General features: G+C 40.9%; 1 protein-coding gene across 3 annotated transcripts in view; it reads right to left on the bottom strand.

The window, feature by feature from the left end:
• LOC132393657 (small conductance calcium-activated potassium channel protein 2) overlaps positions 1-15,994 on the bottom strand; it is a 107,704-nt gene that overhangs the window by 26,096 nt on the left and 65,614 nt on the right. For all 3 annotated transcript variants that reach the window (XM_059969067.1, XM_059969069.1, XM_059969070.1), the window contains 2 exons: positions 7,591-7,732; positions 3,943-4,053 (listed from right to left, as the gene is read on the bottom strand). In XM_059969067.1, coding sequence (XP_059825050.1) covers positions 3,943-4,053; positions 7,591-7,732 — 253 coding nt within the window. The remainder of the gene's footprint in view (positions 1-3,942; positions 4,054-7,590; positions 7,733-15,994) is intronic.

Below are 15,994 nucleotides of genomic sequence, written 5' to 3'. Positions count from 1 at the left end.
AATGTCCTTATCATTATGAAGCATCCTCCTTGTACTTGATTATATCCAGATCCTTGGTCAAATGCTGACCAGAGAGCAAAAGAAGGCATTCTCATTTAAATTTAAATTGTGTTTGAACTGATGCTATAATGAAATATTCCAACAGAAACGGTGGCACGGTAGCATAGTGATTAGCACAACGCTTTACAGTTAGGGAGACACAGGTTCCACTCCTGCCACTGCCTGCAAAGGATTTGTACATTGTCCCCGTGACCATGGGGGTTTTCTCTGGGTGCTCCCACAGTCCACCGACGTACCGGTTGGTAGGTTAATTGGTCAATGTAAATTGTCCCGTGATTAGGCGAGGGTTAAATTGGGGGATTACAGGGTGGCATGACTCGGAGGGCCAGAAGAGTCCACTCCAAGTTGTATCTTGATAAATAAATAATAAATCAATCAATCAAAATTGAATAGCGGTAAAGAATACTGCTCAGTAGGAATACGTAAGATACTTTTTGTCAATTTGCTGCTGATGATTGACGGTAAGTTTTTTTTGGAGGTGATTTGATTTTTTTCCCCTTAATAAATAGGACAGACTTAGGCAATTTTACATTTTGTCAGAGCAGGGTACATGTGTGTGAGGAATCTATAAAATTTGGTTTGCATCACTTTCTATGAATCTTCATACATTTTTCTACTCACTGTAGTTACAGATGACAGTTAATGCTATCAATAAATTCAAGACTCAAGATTCGAAGAACATTTACTATCAAAAAATTTTATAAATTATACACCCTGAGATTTGTTTGCTTACAGGCAGCCACAAAGCAAGAAACCAATTTAAAAAGTGTAAGACCACAACCACTGCTTAGACGAAGAGGAAAAACACACACACACACACACACACACACACGCATGCATACCATGCAAATAATAGAAGCAAATGACAGCATTCCAAACCAGATTGAGTCCTTAGATCTGCTCCGTAGAGTAGCCATAGTAGCCCCAAGCCTTGATCTCAAGTCATCATATTAATGGGACAAAAAGACTGCGAAAGCCGCAAAGATGACAGCCGCCAGATCAGTTCACAGCTTCACTGCCACAGGGAGGAATGAACCATGGGAGAGTGATGCTGGTTAGAGTTCTCCTCAGTTTATTTTCACAGCTGGCAACATAAAGGCACCAACAAGCTGTGCATTCAAGTAGAGAGCTTGGCTTTTCATGCAGTAGCTCTATTTGGAGTGATGTTGGTTAAGGAATACACAAAAAATTCAGAAACTACTCAAGTCAAGAACTTCTGCAAAGGGAGAAAGCAGGTCCATGGACTAATTCCTGCACTCTGTTTTTATTTCAGATTTTCAACATCTGCAGTATTTTGCTCAGGGAATGAACGCCTTCAGTATCACAGCCAGAAACTTATTAAAATTAACAACCTTTGCCTTTTTCAAGGCAGGAATATATTACCACAAGTAAATTTTCACATAAATTTTCCAGGAAGATTATTACACACAACACACACATAAATTTTCACATAAATTTTCCAGGAAGATTATTTCACACAACACACACAAAATGTTGTAGGAACTCAGCAGGTCAGGCAGCATCTATGGAAAAGAGTAAACAGTTGATGTTTTGGTTTGAGACCCGACAAAGGGTCTTGGCACAACTGAGGTGCTCAAGCCAGAACACCAGCTTGCAAGGCACCTTGCTCTACACAGGGACTAGAGAAAAGCAATTTCCTTGCTATGTCTCAGGAGTTTCAAGCTACCACCCCACAATGTGACAGATTTGTACATGCTTGAATTATTCGTGCTCGTTGTGGGCCCTGAGAGACCCGCACTGGTTGTTCCTGTTAAAGTAGCCACAGCCTTCAACTTCTACTCTTCAGGTTTCTACAAGATTTTGCAGTTGCTTCCACTCAGATCCAAGAGGACCACAACCTTGTAGGGTTTGGAGGCTTGCATGCCTCAATGACCCCGAGAGCTACGTCGGCTAGCGTCAGGGCTTTATGCTTTGGCTCTTGGTAGGGTCACCCATGCCAAACAAGTCAAAGAGTTGAGGCCAGGCTAAGAGTGGTCCACCGGTCCTCCAGGTTTGGAGGTTCATCTCAGAGCTAACAAAGCTGACTAGTAAAACAAAACTGTTCCGGAAACAGCAATGAAGAATCCTCCTACATCTGTGTGTGATGGTATTTCTGGTTCTCCACCTGGAGCCTGCATGACTGACAGTAGTGAAAACTGAGCTCTACTGACACGATGAAGGAAGACCTTAACATCACCAGAGATGGAGGATCTTCATTGCCACCCTGAATGCCAGCAGGCTCCTCACAAGTGTTTCAAGAGGTTTACTTCTAAAGGGTGTGATATGCTTCAGCTTCATCGTGGACAACGCCAACCGCACTGGAAGAACCCCTGAATCTTGTACTTTGACTGGATTTTGGCGAGGTCCGAGCCTGGCAGATGATGCTCAAGACAGCATGGAGTATAGAACCCCCAGAGCAGCATGCAGTTTTCATCAATCTAAAGGGTCAATGACAACCCCATTTGGTCAAGGAATCCAATCTAGGAAAGTATGCACAGGATTTTTTTTTTCCTTTGTAGAAAGCACCATCTCCCGCATCGTGTTCTGGTTCCATTCAACTAATATGCAGTGGGCTTGTAGCCACAAATATGTTCTCCCAAATCTGCACAAAACACCCAGGTAACTACCACAGATGTCCCCTCTCCAGTTTATTTGATCTCCAAGCTGCTGGCAGATGAAGGACAAAACATTCCCACTTGATTTGGCTCATGACAACAATGAAGATGCAGTCAATGAGGTACTAGAGCATCCCAAACAATGCCACTTCTCTATAACTGAAATGTGCTGACCAAACCATCTTTGAAGCCTTGACCACTGCTACAATATATACCTGGTCCTGCAAAATCAGAGCCCTTGCCTGACTCAGCTACTGTCACTACACACCTCGTCACTCCAACACGTTCCCACCCATGCTGTACTTTGTCTCCCTGCTTAGCCCAGGGACAACAGATTCAGAAAGCATCTAGGCACCATGACACAGATGACCAAGCGACCTCAGAGCACACGTCCCAGCAGTTTGCCCACCTTTAGTGACACTGTAACTTAAAATCTTTCAAACAAGTAAGAACTCTTAGTGGCATGTGCATGTTTTATACAATGGTGGAGTGTTAGCTTTCCAAGCTAATTTTTGACTGGCGCCACTTTCCAACCTATGGCAATTATGCCTTTTGAATAAAAAGGTACATGTTAATGTGAAGAATGGAGAAGCAATGGATTGACTGGTTTCTGATATAAATTAGTTTCCTAATCAATTGAAAAGGTCTTCAATACCCCCTCTGCCCCAGCACAGAGGGAATTATAAACCACCTTCCCCTCATAACATGTAACTCCATTCAAATAAATTGAATCTTCTTCATTCCTTAAAAGAATATTACGTTACATGGTTCATCATTTTCCTCAACATTTTCCTTGCCAATCTGATTACTTCACTGCACTTAAATTATGTGAATAAACATGCAGTACGATGATAGAAATTGCTTGCACAAAGTACCACCAGAATTCTGATGCATGAGAAACATCAAAACAGAGGCATCAATAGGCATCAATCTCTTCAAATTGACTTTCCTTTCCCCATTTGACAATGGACATTGAGACGCTGGAACTCAAAGGTTCATTTTACTATCAAAGTATTTGTGCAGAATACAACTCTGAGATTTGCCTTCTCCAGCTAGCCATGAAATACAGAAAAACTATAGAATCTAAATTAGTTGAAAGAAAAGACATCACCCCCTCCCCCACGGCATGGAAAAGAAAAGGAAAGAAAACTCATAAATCCCAAAAGCCCCTAAACCCTCCCTCACACAGGCACTACCAGATCAACAAGAAATATTCTTTTAATGGAAACACTAAATTTTGGTTAAATTCAAAAAAACAGCAGCTTACTCGTTTTGACAGTTGTGTGTCCATCATAAAATTATGCACATGTTTCTCTGCTTTGGTAAGCTCCAGCTTTCGGGCAACCACAGCTACAACCAGCGCGGTGCAGCCAGCACCCTATAGGTAAAAAGAATTTGAGAAAAATAATCAATTCCTGGTGTTATTTCAGTTAAAAAATGTTCTTGCATCCACCACGATTGCAGGTTCATCATGGAGGTAGTCAACAAGCGGGAAGAGATCAAGGTGACAGGCCAGTGGCTCAGCATGTTATCCTTTCCTCTGAGAAATAGGAAATGAATCCAAGCCATAATTATGAACCCAGTTGTAAAGTTGCTTCGGGGTCTTTGACCCAGTTTCTACTGGTCCTGAGATCACAGGACAAAACTACACACAAATCAGCATAACATGCATCACAAAGAAACTCAACTGAGACTGCAAAAGCAATCAAAATAGAAATTAGTGCAAGAAATGTTGGGAGTACTTGGCCAATCTGACTTGGAATATATTGTCACTGGGAGACCGTTTCGCTGAACGCCTATGCTCGGTCCGCCAGAAAAAGCAGGATTTCCCAGTGGCCACACATTTTAATTCCACGTCCCATTCCCATTCTGATATGTCTATCCATGGCCTCCTCTATTGTCAAAATGAATCCAAACTGGAACAACACCTTATATACCGGCTGGGTAGCCTCCAACCTGATGGCATGAACATTGACTTCTCTAACTTCCGTTAATGCCCCTCCTCCCTTTCTTAACCCATCCCTGACAGATTTAGTTGTTTGCCTGTTCTCCATCTCCCTCAGGTGCTCCCCCCCCTTTCTTTCTCCTGAGGTCTCCCGTCCCATGATCCTTTCCCTTCTCCAGCTCTGTATCCCTTTCGCCAATCACCTTTCCAGCTCTGAGCTTCATCCCACCCCCTCCGGTCTTCTCCTATCATTTTGTATTTTCCCCTCCCCCCACTACTTTCAAATCTCTTACTAACTTTCCTTTCGGTTAGTCCTGATGAAGGGTCTCGGCCCGAAACATCGACAGCGCTTCTCCCTATAGATGCTGCCTGGCCTGCTGTGTTCTACCAGCATTTTGTGTGTGTTGCTGTTTGAATTTCCAGCATCTGCAGATTTCCTCGTGTTTGCTCTGGAATATATTGTGCCCGATACAGAAAAGTAGTCTTGCTCCCACAGTTGAAAATTTTCACTATATATGTTTAAAAAATCTAACAAAAATAAATATAAAATTTTACTTCTTCATAATATTTTGGTGTCATTGGTGTTATCAACTAATTGGCTTGCTACAGAGCAGTGAAGAGAAACCACATTACTCTGGGTAGACTTTATATCTGGGCCAGACAGGATAAGCATAGCAATTATTTTTTTTTCTAAAGTGGCGTTAGTCACCAACTGGATTTTATAACAATTCATTAAATTTATAGATACTACTAATAGCTTTAAAAAATATCCAAATGAACTTAATCTGCTCAGTTGCCATGTACAATGCCTATCAAAATTGAATTGCCGCATTCTAATGCATGAAGTAGTTCAAACAATTACTCTACTACACCCTGTTTTAAAGGATAGCATACTATTTATATACTGTACAACAGAGTGGGAACAGCATGTCTCTTCTTCTGTCTGGGCACAAATAATCTGGATGTAATACTGAGAAAAGTCTGCCCTGGTTAAGAAATTGATAAAATTTGCTTGAAATTCTATCCACACTATGTCGAGCAAGGTAAGTTTATGAATGGGGCAGACTTTTATTTTCACCTTTCAGTCCTTCCAGCCTCTCTCAGGGAAATCAGAAAGGAGATCATTCTGGAGCCACTTGATTCTCCTTCTGTTTAAGTGTTTGGACTTGTGAACCCCTTGCTCAACTTTCCGCACTAAATTCTGCTCAGATCAGGAAGACAAAAAAATCCCTTCACAGACTCTACATTTTTCAATACTAATTATGTTAAGAACCGGCAGCTGTTCTTCTGAAAAATAGTATTATTGAAATATAGAGCTGATTATTAAAAACAGCAAATTGCAAAGTGATGCTTACATTGTGTATTTTTATCACTGAAAATATGAATGATGAAAGACAATATGAAATTTTAAAAAAGAGCGACACTAACATTATCCACGTTGGATAAAATAAAACTTTTCAAATTTCTTGCATACAGCCAAATGCATTCATGAGATCTTGATACTTATAGCTGTACAACACTACAGAATGTCTTAAGGCATTTAAAACTAGTCATTAAAGCTAAAAAATCAGCAGATATAGATTATTTTTAGAAAAAAAAATCATGGCTAATGGAGAGGAGTCATTTTAATTTCAATTCTTCAAATAGCTACTGACTTGAAACCTACAAAAATATAAAAGTATATAAAAATACTCTTCATCACAATGTAATGAATCACCAAATCATTATTATTTAGGACATCAATGCTGACATATCACATACCTTATCTTCATCTATAATTTACAGTCAAAATGATACCGCACCCAGTGGTGTTTACGATCACTGCAAATGATTCAGCAAATAGATACAACGCCAAATTTGTAATTAAAATATGGAATTCCAGAAGTAGCTGACAAATTGTGCTTGAGCTGCGAAAATAGCACCTCTCGTCTGTTTTGGTACTGAAATCCAGTGAAAAGTATGAATTTGGTCTATTGACACATTAAATTCAAACTGAACTTATCACAGAAAGTCCTGACCCAGAACATTGATCATCCCTTTGACTCCACAGATGGGAGAATTAGAAGGAAGTGTCAGAGTCCTGGATAATGTGGGTTGGGCTGTGGGGAGGCAGCCAGTACTCTAAGGAAGGGGGAGACGGGCCCTGCAGTGGTTAAAAGCAAACATAGGTCCCAGTCCAATGCAGAACCAGAAAGACTTTGATTTCTTTGGACAAATCAATTCTGTCGACCCAGAACCTGTTTTAATTTCCTGTAGGGTGCAGCAACCTGAGATGAAGATAAAAGCTCCGAGATCAATCACATGCAGCCAAGTGCGTTCTCAAGGTAGAGCAAATCCCCTCAAAACTCATACCTCCAGAATGAAGTGAAGCAGAGTCCTAAAGAGGTCACATCTGAGAACTCCACCCACCCAGAGTGAAACGAATCATAAGAGGCAATATGCAGGACCAACACCAGAAGCCTCTTTTCTCCAGTTCCAAGTTGTAAAGCTATCATAGTTGGAACAGGGGCAGCTACTCTACGTTCGTGGAAATATGGCTTGTGTAACCAATGCAAGTCATTTTGTCAGGAGTGCCAGAGAATGCGGGCAAAGGGAGATGCCTTTTTATAGCAATGTTTTCCTGAAGGTGGAGCAAAGCACTTTACCTGCTTCCATTTTGCAGAGTTAAACCACTTGTCTACCATTTTCCCTCAGAGTCATCTTCTCTTCCTTGAATGTCCCACCGGATAATGCTGTAACCAAAACTGAAATTCTCCTTGCCTGCGGACAATCTTAATTATTAATGCTCTGCATTGCTGCCAGTAACTCAGTAGACTGTGCCCCAAAGCCTACGATGTTTGTAATAATGATATTTATATTATAAACCACCTTCCATCTGAAACTGGATGGATCCTGTCACCACCCTCGAAACAATAACCAACTGTCCTTTCAGTACATCACTGTAATGGGTTACTGAAATACAGAACTTACCATAATCCCTGTGAGTAGGCAAACTCCTTTCCCACAATATGTGTGCGGCACCATATCACCATACCCAATGGAAAGGAAGGTGATAGATATAAGCCACATTGCTCCAAGAAAATTGCTTGTGACATCCTGGCTGTCGTGATATCTGCAAACCAATTAGAACATCATTACATAATTGGTTATAATTTCACTTCCCTTGCGTGCAAAGTGTAAGATCTTTCTTCCTTGTATTTATTTGTACAACTGCCTTTTTAAAAGAGATAACGATGATGTAGTTAAGTATTTCAATCAAAATTTGACTTGAGATACTGTGAACTTGATTCAAGCGAAGAAAACAATGTTGGGACAGTGGAATTATGATGTATGCGAACCATAATAGTAGTTCAACAGAAGTTACAAAAATATATATGACAGAACTAAAATGAACCAAAAGACATTTCAGCCTTCTGGTTCATAAATATTTGGTATTAGAAGTTTTGGAGAAATTTTGTGTTTTATGCCTTTTACATCCTCCATTACCGAAGCGAAATTTTAAACTTCTGTTGAAATAAAATCAGCTAAGGAAACAAAATTAACATTCAGAGCAATCATCAAAAGCCTTAAATATTTCTGTACCTGAGTTACCAGGCAAAGCTATAAATTCAATGTGCGTGGCAGGCAATAGTAAAATATTAAGGCTTGTTAATGTACTAGAAATTCATAAACACAAGAGATTCTGCAGATGCTGGAAATCCAAGGCAACACACACAAAATCCTGGAGGAACTCAGCAGGCCAGGCAGCATCTATGGAAAAGAGTAGACTGTCGATGTTTCGGTCCGAGACCCTTCTTCAGGGCTGAAAGGGAAGGGGGTGGGGGCAGTTGCCTGAAGTACAAGGTGGGTGGAGGGGGGAGAGACTAGCTTAGGTGAAGCCAACAGGTGGAAAGGTCAAGGGTCGGAGAATAAAGAATCTGAAAGAAGGGGAGAGTGGAAAGTAGAAAGGGAAGAGGAAGGGGACACAGGCTCTAAAGACATTTGTTTAATATTTCACATGATTGCAATAATATCAATGTCACCAAAAGATTAGCAAAATTAATGAACTAAGAAATCAATTTCTTTTCACAACAATCTGTTACGTTTATAATATTTGCTAAATCCAAACGTATCAGGTGAAAAATAAACAAGCAAGAAGTAAAAAGAGTATTTCAAAACTGCTTGAATTAATATGGTCAGTATCAGTATTAACATGGACAATATTAGCTGGAATTATATATGCAATATTAGCCTTAATTTATTCAAACTTGCACTAGAATACCAGCTTATAAACTGCAATATGTAATGGTCACTTTTTTAAACAGTGATGCCCTCAAAGGTGACCAGAAGCCAGCCATGACTTCCACCAAACTTTGCAAGCTTGAAGACGAAAGATGAGTTCTTTACCCATGCATACACAATTTGCATATGAAAGTGAGGGGCTTCTTGTTCCCTCACTTCCATTCTGGTCACTAGTGTTCCAGTTGTGGTCTGCAATATTCGCAAATAGTCAGAGGCCTCCGCTCACCATCTCCTGCACTACCAGCCTGGCATCAAGAGGCCTGTGGCCCTGTGGTTAGGGCTGCCTGGTGTTCTGTATTCTGCTGCCCCTGTCCTTTAGTTTTTTTTCTTTTCAAAATCACTACTCTCAATTAACCAATCAACATGGCTTAGCAAGGTGACATTACAGCAATTTGTAATTAGATACCAAAACTTAATAAACTGTATAAAGACAAGCTGTGATAAACAAATATTGTGTCACAGGGAGGCTTCTCTACAGTTACAGACTGCTCCCGTTAAGGATTCACACTTCTCTTTGTTACAGATTTGGAATAACATTTTCAATGTCATCACGTATAATTGAGAAAAACTTTGTGTACCCACTTAGCCATCTTCTAAGCAATTGTTACAGGTCTCCTTTACATCCATTTTCCCTTCCAGTTCAGTATTTTCAGAATTTTACTCATTTCAGAATGAGTAGGTTCTAGAGCCAAGGAATTGCGCAGTAGTACTTACTGCAGAGAGCATCATGCTAACTTAGTGTAAAGTAAAGCAGTCAGTCCTATTCCTACCTCTTCCCCTGGGGCCTAAATTTACATTCCCTAAAGGATCAGCCCAGTTATTTTTCAAAGTGATGGCTGATTTTGCTCCTGTCATCCTCTCTGGTGATGTATTCCATGCTTACTTGCTGTGTGGAAAGGACTTTCCATCTGTCACTCACGGGGGTTTCCCCAACACACGCCCTTTGGCTCCCTGTCCTTTCAGCCAATAAGAACAGTTTATCTTCACTCGCATTGTCCAATCCCTTTAATACCTTGAACATGCCTATGAAATCACCACCTCATCTATTAAGTTCGTATCGACAGAAGGATCTCCATCAGCACAGGAGCACCACAGGGCTGTGTGGCTAGACTCCTGCTCTACTCACTTTACAGCTAAGTATAGCTCCAACACTACATGCAAGCTTGCAGATGACACCACTGTTGTGGGCTGCATCAAAGGGGGTCATGAATCAGCCCCTTGGCTGAGTGGTGTTATAGCAACAACCTCTCACTCAGTGTCAATAAGACCAAAGAACTGATTGTAGACTTCAGGAGAGAGAAACCAGAGGCCCATGAGCCAGTAATCATCGGAGGATCAGAGGTGGAGAGGGTCAGTAACTTTAGCTTCCTGGGTGTCACTGTGTCAGAGGACCCATCATATAAATAGAATTGCAAAGAACTTCCTCAGGGGACTGTGGAGACTTGGCACGTCATCAAAATCATTGGCAAACTTCTACAGATGTGTGGTGGAAGCGTGCTGACTGGCTGCATTACGGCCTGGTACGGGAACACCAATGCCTCTGAGCTGAAAATCCTATAAAAGGTAGCAGATTCAGCCCAGTACATCACAGGTAAAGCCCTCCCAACCACTGAGCATTTCTACATGAAGCACAGCCACTGCCAAAGAGAAGCAGCATCCACCATCAAAGATCCTCACCTCCCAGGCCACACTCTTTTCTCACTCCTGCCATCAGGTAGAAGGTACATGAGCCACCGGACTCAGACCACCGGGTTCAAGAGCAGTTACTACTGCTCAACCATCAGGCTCTTGAACAAAAGGGGATAACTACACTCATTCTACTTCTGGTGTTTCCACAACCGATGGTCTCTTTATCTTGTTATTTCATGCTCTTTCATTTCATGTTATTTTATACTCGTTATTTATTGCCATTTATTTATATTTGCATTTGCACAGTTTGTTGCATAGATCCTGTTTACAGTTACTGTTCTGTAGATTTGCTAAGTATGCCGGTAGGAAAATGAATCTCAGGGTTGTATGTGGTGACATACATGTACTCTGATAATAAATTTTACTTTGAACTTCAGTGCTGCCTATCAACACCATTAGCTTCAATTCCGAAAACAGGCTAATATGTGTTACTTTATCAAAAACCTTAAGTTAAATTCATCACACAACATCAACAATTCTGTTCTTATCATAACCTCTATTGTTAGCTTATCAAATGCTGTCAGATTATTTAATGATAATTTGCCTTTCATTAAGCATGTCAACCTTGACTTGTTAATGCATACATCTTCATGACAATTAATTTTGTCCTTGACTGTTTACAGCAATTTCCCTGCCACTGAATTTGAAATTATTCAGCCACAGCTGCTGGTTTATCCTTATATTCTTTTTGAATATCGACATAACATTTGTAATCCTCCAGTTCTCTGCCACAATCTTGGTTTTTAAGGAATTCCTGGCAAGCTATGTTTTCTTAAGGAAGAAAACAAAAGGTGTGAGAAGGTGAAAATCCATGGTAATTGTAGTTTATTGTACAATTATTGTATATTATTGTTTATTATATAGTATAATATTATTATAATAAATTTATATTATTGTTTATTGTATAGTAATTGTAGTCATTCTGAGACCGTGGCGATTTCTGAGCATGCCCAGACACTCAAGCGAACTTATGCACATCTAAAACAGAACTCTGGCAGAATCTTGGCAGTGATGAATCTCAGTTGGTGGCTCTCTCATGTCTTGATCAGAGAGTTACAGGTTCGAGGATCAGCCCACGGAACAGAGCACGTCTTAGCTAAAGCTCCAGCGCAGCACTGGGGCATAGATACTGAACTGAGATGCCCGTCTGCTTTCTCAGGAGGGCATAAAAGATCCAGTAGCACTATTTCAAAGTCAAACAGGGCATTTTGGGTGAACATGTATTCATCCAGCAACATAATCAAACCTTCTGTGTCATCTAATAGCTAATTGCATGAGCAATTCAGTGGGCAGAATGGCCTAATTCTGAGCCTTTGTCAAGTTTCTTTCATTCAACAGTGACGAAACTTCAAACAAGTTTTGTTGCCTGCAAAATGCTCTGTAGTGGTTTAGAAGCCTCTTCTTGTTCCTATCATCAGAGAGAAGCTACAGAGCACTGAAACTTAAATGCAACAACTTTGGACCAGCTTTTTCCCCTCCGCCATCATTTTCCTGATCTGTCCATAAATATTCCTTCTTTTTGCACTTTTTACTTATTTGTGCAGTTTATAGGTGCACTGTGCTGTTGCTGCAAAACAATAAATTTCACATCATGTGCCATGGTAATAAATCTGATTTTGATTCTGAAAGAACCCTTCAAGATGGAACATTTTAAAAGAAACACCAGTTGTGGCCAAAGCTCTAACAAATGCAAAATTATTGCCTTGCCCAAATTCAAATACATCAGAATTGGTTGGTTAAAAGTTCAAATAATTAGACAGCAAACAGTTCAGTCTGAGTCATATCAGGTGATTATTCTACTCTTGAATTTAAACAATTAAGAGCAAACAGTGTAAACTGAGCAATTAAAGGTGGCTTTAGTCCCATACTATACAACACCAAGTGACTGCTTCAATACGACAAATCTTAAGCTTTCCTCAATTCTGATTAATGGCCTTTGACCTGAACCATCAACTCTCACTCTCTCTCTTTGCCCACACACAAATGCTACATGATATTTTCAGCATTTTAAACTTTTATATCACACTTCTACCATCTTCCAGTTTTTAGCTTTTGAAAAATACTTGTTTCACAATGGTCAAATCTAAAACTGCTTTACCATTGCTATCTATGAGGAGTGCTGCCACAAGAAAGCAGCCTCCGTCACCAGGCAGGAGAGAATCTGCAGATGCTAGAAATCCAAGCACCACACACAAAATGCTGGAGGAACTCAGCAGGCCAGGCAGCATCTATGGAAAAGAGTAAACAGTCGACATTTCAGGCCGAGACCCTTCTTCTGGTCTCAGACCAAAACATTGATTGTTTACTCTTTTCCATAGATGCTGCCTGGCCTGCTGAGTTCCTCCAGCATTTTGTGTGTTACTCATCATCAAACACTCCCACTATTCAAGCCATGCTCTCTTCTCACTGCTGCATCTGGAAGGGGGTGAAAGAGCCTTAAGTTCCACACCACCAAGTTTAGGAACAGTTCAGGCATCAGGCTCCTGAACCAGCATGAATATCTTCATTCACCTCAACTCTGAACTGATGCTCCAACCTATTGACTCACTTTCAAGGACTCCACAACTCCTGTTCTCAGTATTATTTATTCACTATTTATTTTTATTATTATTATTTTATTTGAATTTTATGTCTTCTTTTGCACATTGGTTGTTAGTCAGTCTTCATTTGAGTGTAGTTTTTAATTGATGCTATTGTATTTCTTAATTCTACTGTGAACACCTGCAAGCAAATGAATCTCAGGGTAATACATGGTGACATATATGTACTTTGATAATAAATTTATTTTGAATGTTGTATCAGCTCTAATTATGCAACTTATGCTCTTATTGTGTTCAGCCCTTCCATATTTATGCAAGTAAACTCTTCCCCTACTGCAACCATCAGATTTCCATTTCCCTCCTGCTCATTCTGCTTTCCTTCATTCCAGGTTTGGCTGCACTATCACCCACTCTTCTTACCCTCTTGACACTTGTGGTTATAACTTCCTTCCAAGATGGAAGGATTGGGTGAACTGCACACCCGAGAACGCAGCTACAGCTGTGGCGGCCATTGCTGAAGCAGAGTCCGGCCTGGATTGATGCGGCGGGCCCCAGGCCCAGGAGCAGAAAACAAGCCGATGTTTAGCCGATTTCAGCACTGAGTCAGTTTAAAAAGAGGAAGGCGTTGAGATCGAGGGCAAAGGTCGAACCAGTGCTCAGCTCACTGCCATGTGAGGTTTAACTCGGCTCAGTGCTGCACTGACTCTGAGGCTGTGGCCTACAGCCATTGGCACTCGTCTCAGCACTGACCTGGCTCGGTGGCTATGGAGTCACCTTCAATTACTCCGCAGCACATGCTCTCTGTGTCATTCATTCCTTTTTCACACTTTGGATGGTTAATGCCCTTTGTTGTGAGGAGTTCACTTTCATGGATTCTATTGTGTTTCTTTGTTTTGCGACTAACTGCCAGGAAGACAAACCTCAAGGTTGTATCTGGTATATACACTTTGGTAATAAACGTACTTAGAAACTTTGAACTTACAGACCGAGTTTATTTTGGGAGAGATATATCACAAGTAAAGCCCACCCCACCAGTGAGCACATCTACATTGAGTGCTGTCGCAGTAAAGCAGCATCCATCACCAAGGACACCCATCACCCAGACCATGCTGCCATCAGGAAGCAGGCACAGGGGCATCAGAACTCACACCACCAGGTTCAGGGACAGTTATTATCCCTCAACTGGAGGGACGAACTTCACTCGCCCCATCACAGAACTGTTTCCACAACCCATGGATTCACTTTCAAGGAGTCTTTATTTCATGTTTTTGAAGTGTGCTGCTTACTTATTATTCTTTTGTATTTGTACAGTTTGTTGTCTTCACATTGGTCGTTTGTCCTGTTGGGTGCAGCCATTCATTAATTCTACAGTGTTTCTTGGATTTACTGTGTATGTCCATGTGAAAAAGAACCTCAGGGTTGTACATGATGACATAAATGAACTTTGATAATAAATTTACTTTGAACTTTGAACTTCCTGGTGGTGCCCATCCTGGGGTTTTGTTGACCAGTTCAGAGTCAGCTTCGGGGCACCATGCTGGATGTGACTCAACCTTTAGTCAATATGATTTTGTTCCATACTGCGGACTTCAGAGCACAGTGGAGCTCCTCACGTGCAATCAGAACTTGTAGCATATGGTTGCCTGTTGATCCCAAGGCAGAGGGTATCAGTAGAGTGATTTTTCTTTTGGTTCCGAAACTATTATTTGGATATTTTTGTCATTAAAGGAATGATTACCACATTAAAGGCAATTAACAGCTTAATTTCCAAGAGCTTAATTGAGCTCACTGATTATGATTAATAGGCAGCTTGAAATTATAGAAAGAGGGAGAAGTAAAACCAAAGGCACAAGAGACTTCAGAGGCTGGAATCTGGAGTACAAAGGGAAGCTGCTGAAAGAACTCAGTGGGTCAGTGCCTGTGGAAGAATTAGACAACGCATCTAAATCCTGCATTAAGATTAAATAGATAGGAACTAAATTGTTTGTTTCAATAAATGTATATATACACAATTATGTTTGGGATATGCATTTATTCTCAAATATAGATAGATATCAAAATTCAATAAATGTCAGGAACAACAAGTACTTTCCTGGATAGGCTGGCTCATTGTGATGAAATAACTGAGCGGTCTTGGGTAAAATGGTGTTGAGTGGCTGCTGACAAGAGGTGAGAGGGCAGATCTTTTTGAACTACCATTCCAAAGTTATAAACTAAGGATCCATTTGAGGTAAAACAATTACTTCACTAAGAGCTGTTTGCCACCATGCTGAGCACCGAAGAGAGGGGAAAGGAAGGAAGGAGTCTGGAAATGTAGGAGCAAAGAGATTAAATTAGATACAGTGCTTCATCATCATTGTTATGTACCATGTCATATGACGTGGGCGATCATGGTGACTGTGATTGTTCTTGGCAAATTTTTCAATAGCCATTGTCTTCCTCTGAGCAGTGCCTTTACAAGATGGGTGACCCCAGCCATTGGTAAAACTCTTCAGAGATTGTCTGCTTAGCATCAGTTGTCGCATAACCAGGACTTGTGATATGCACCAGCTGCTCACTGCAGCAACTACCACCTGTTCCCATTGGCTTCACGTGACCCTGATATCACAGGGGGTACAATCAGGTGCTACGCTTTGCCTAAGGGTGACCTGCAGGCTAGTGGAGGGAAGGAGCACCTTGCTCCTCCTTTGGTAGAGATGTACAGTATATCTGCCACCCCATACAATGCTTCAGGACACCCCCCCCCCCCCAAAAAAAAACCTCACACTATTTTTAAGCATTCAAACTACTTGAATATAGGAAAAAGGTAACTGTGCACAAATATTCTCACAGAGCTCTGAGGAGCACAAGGAAACAGTAATACT

The sequence above is a fragment of the Hypanus sabinus genome, chromosome 5 (assembly GCF_030144855.1).
Source record: "Hypanus sabinus isolate sHypSab1 chromosome 5, sHypSab1.hap1, whole genome shotgun sequence".
NCBI lineage: Eukaryota > Metazoa > Chordata > Chondrichthyes > Myliobatiformes > Dasyatidae > Hypanus > Hypanus sabinus.
The sequence above is the reverse complement of the archived record's forward strand: the minus strand, read 5'-3'. Positions and strand labels throughout refer to the sequence as shown.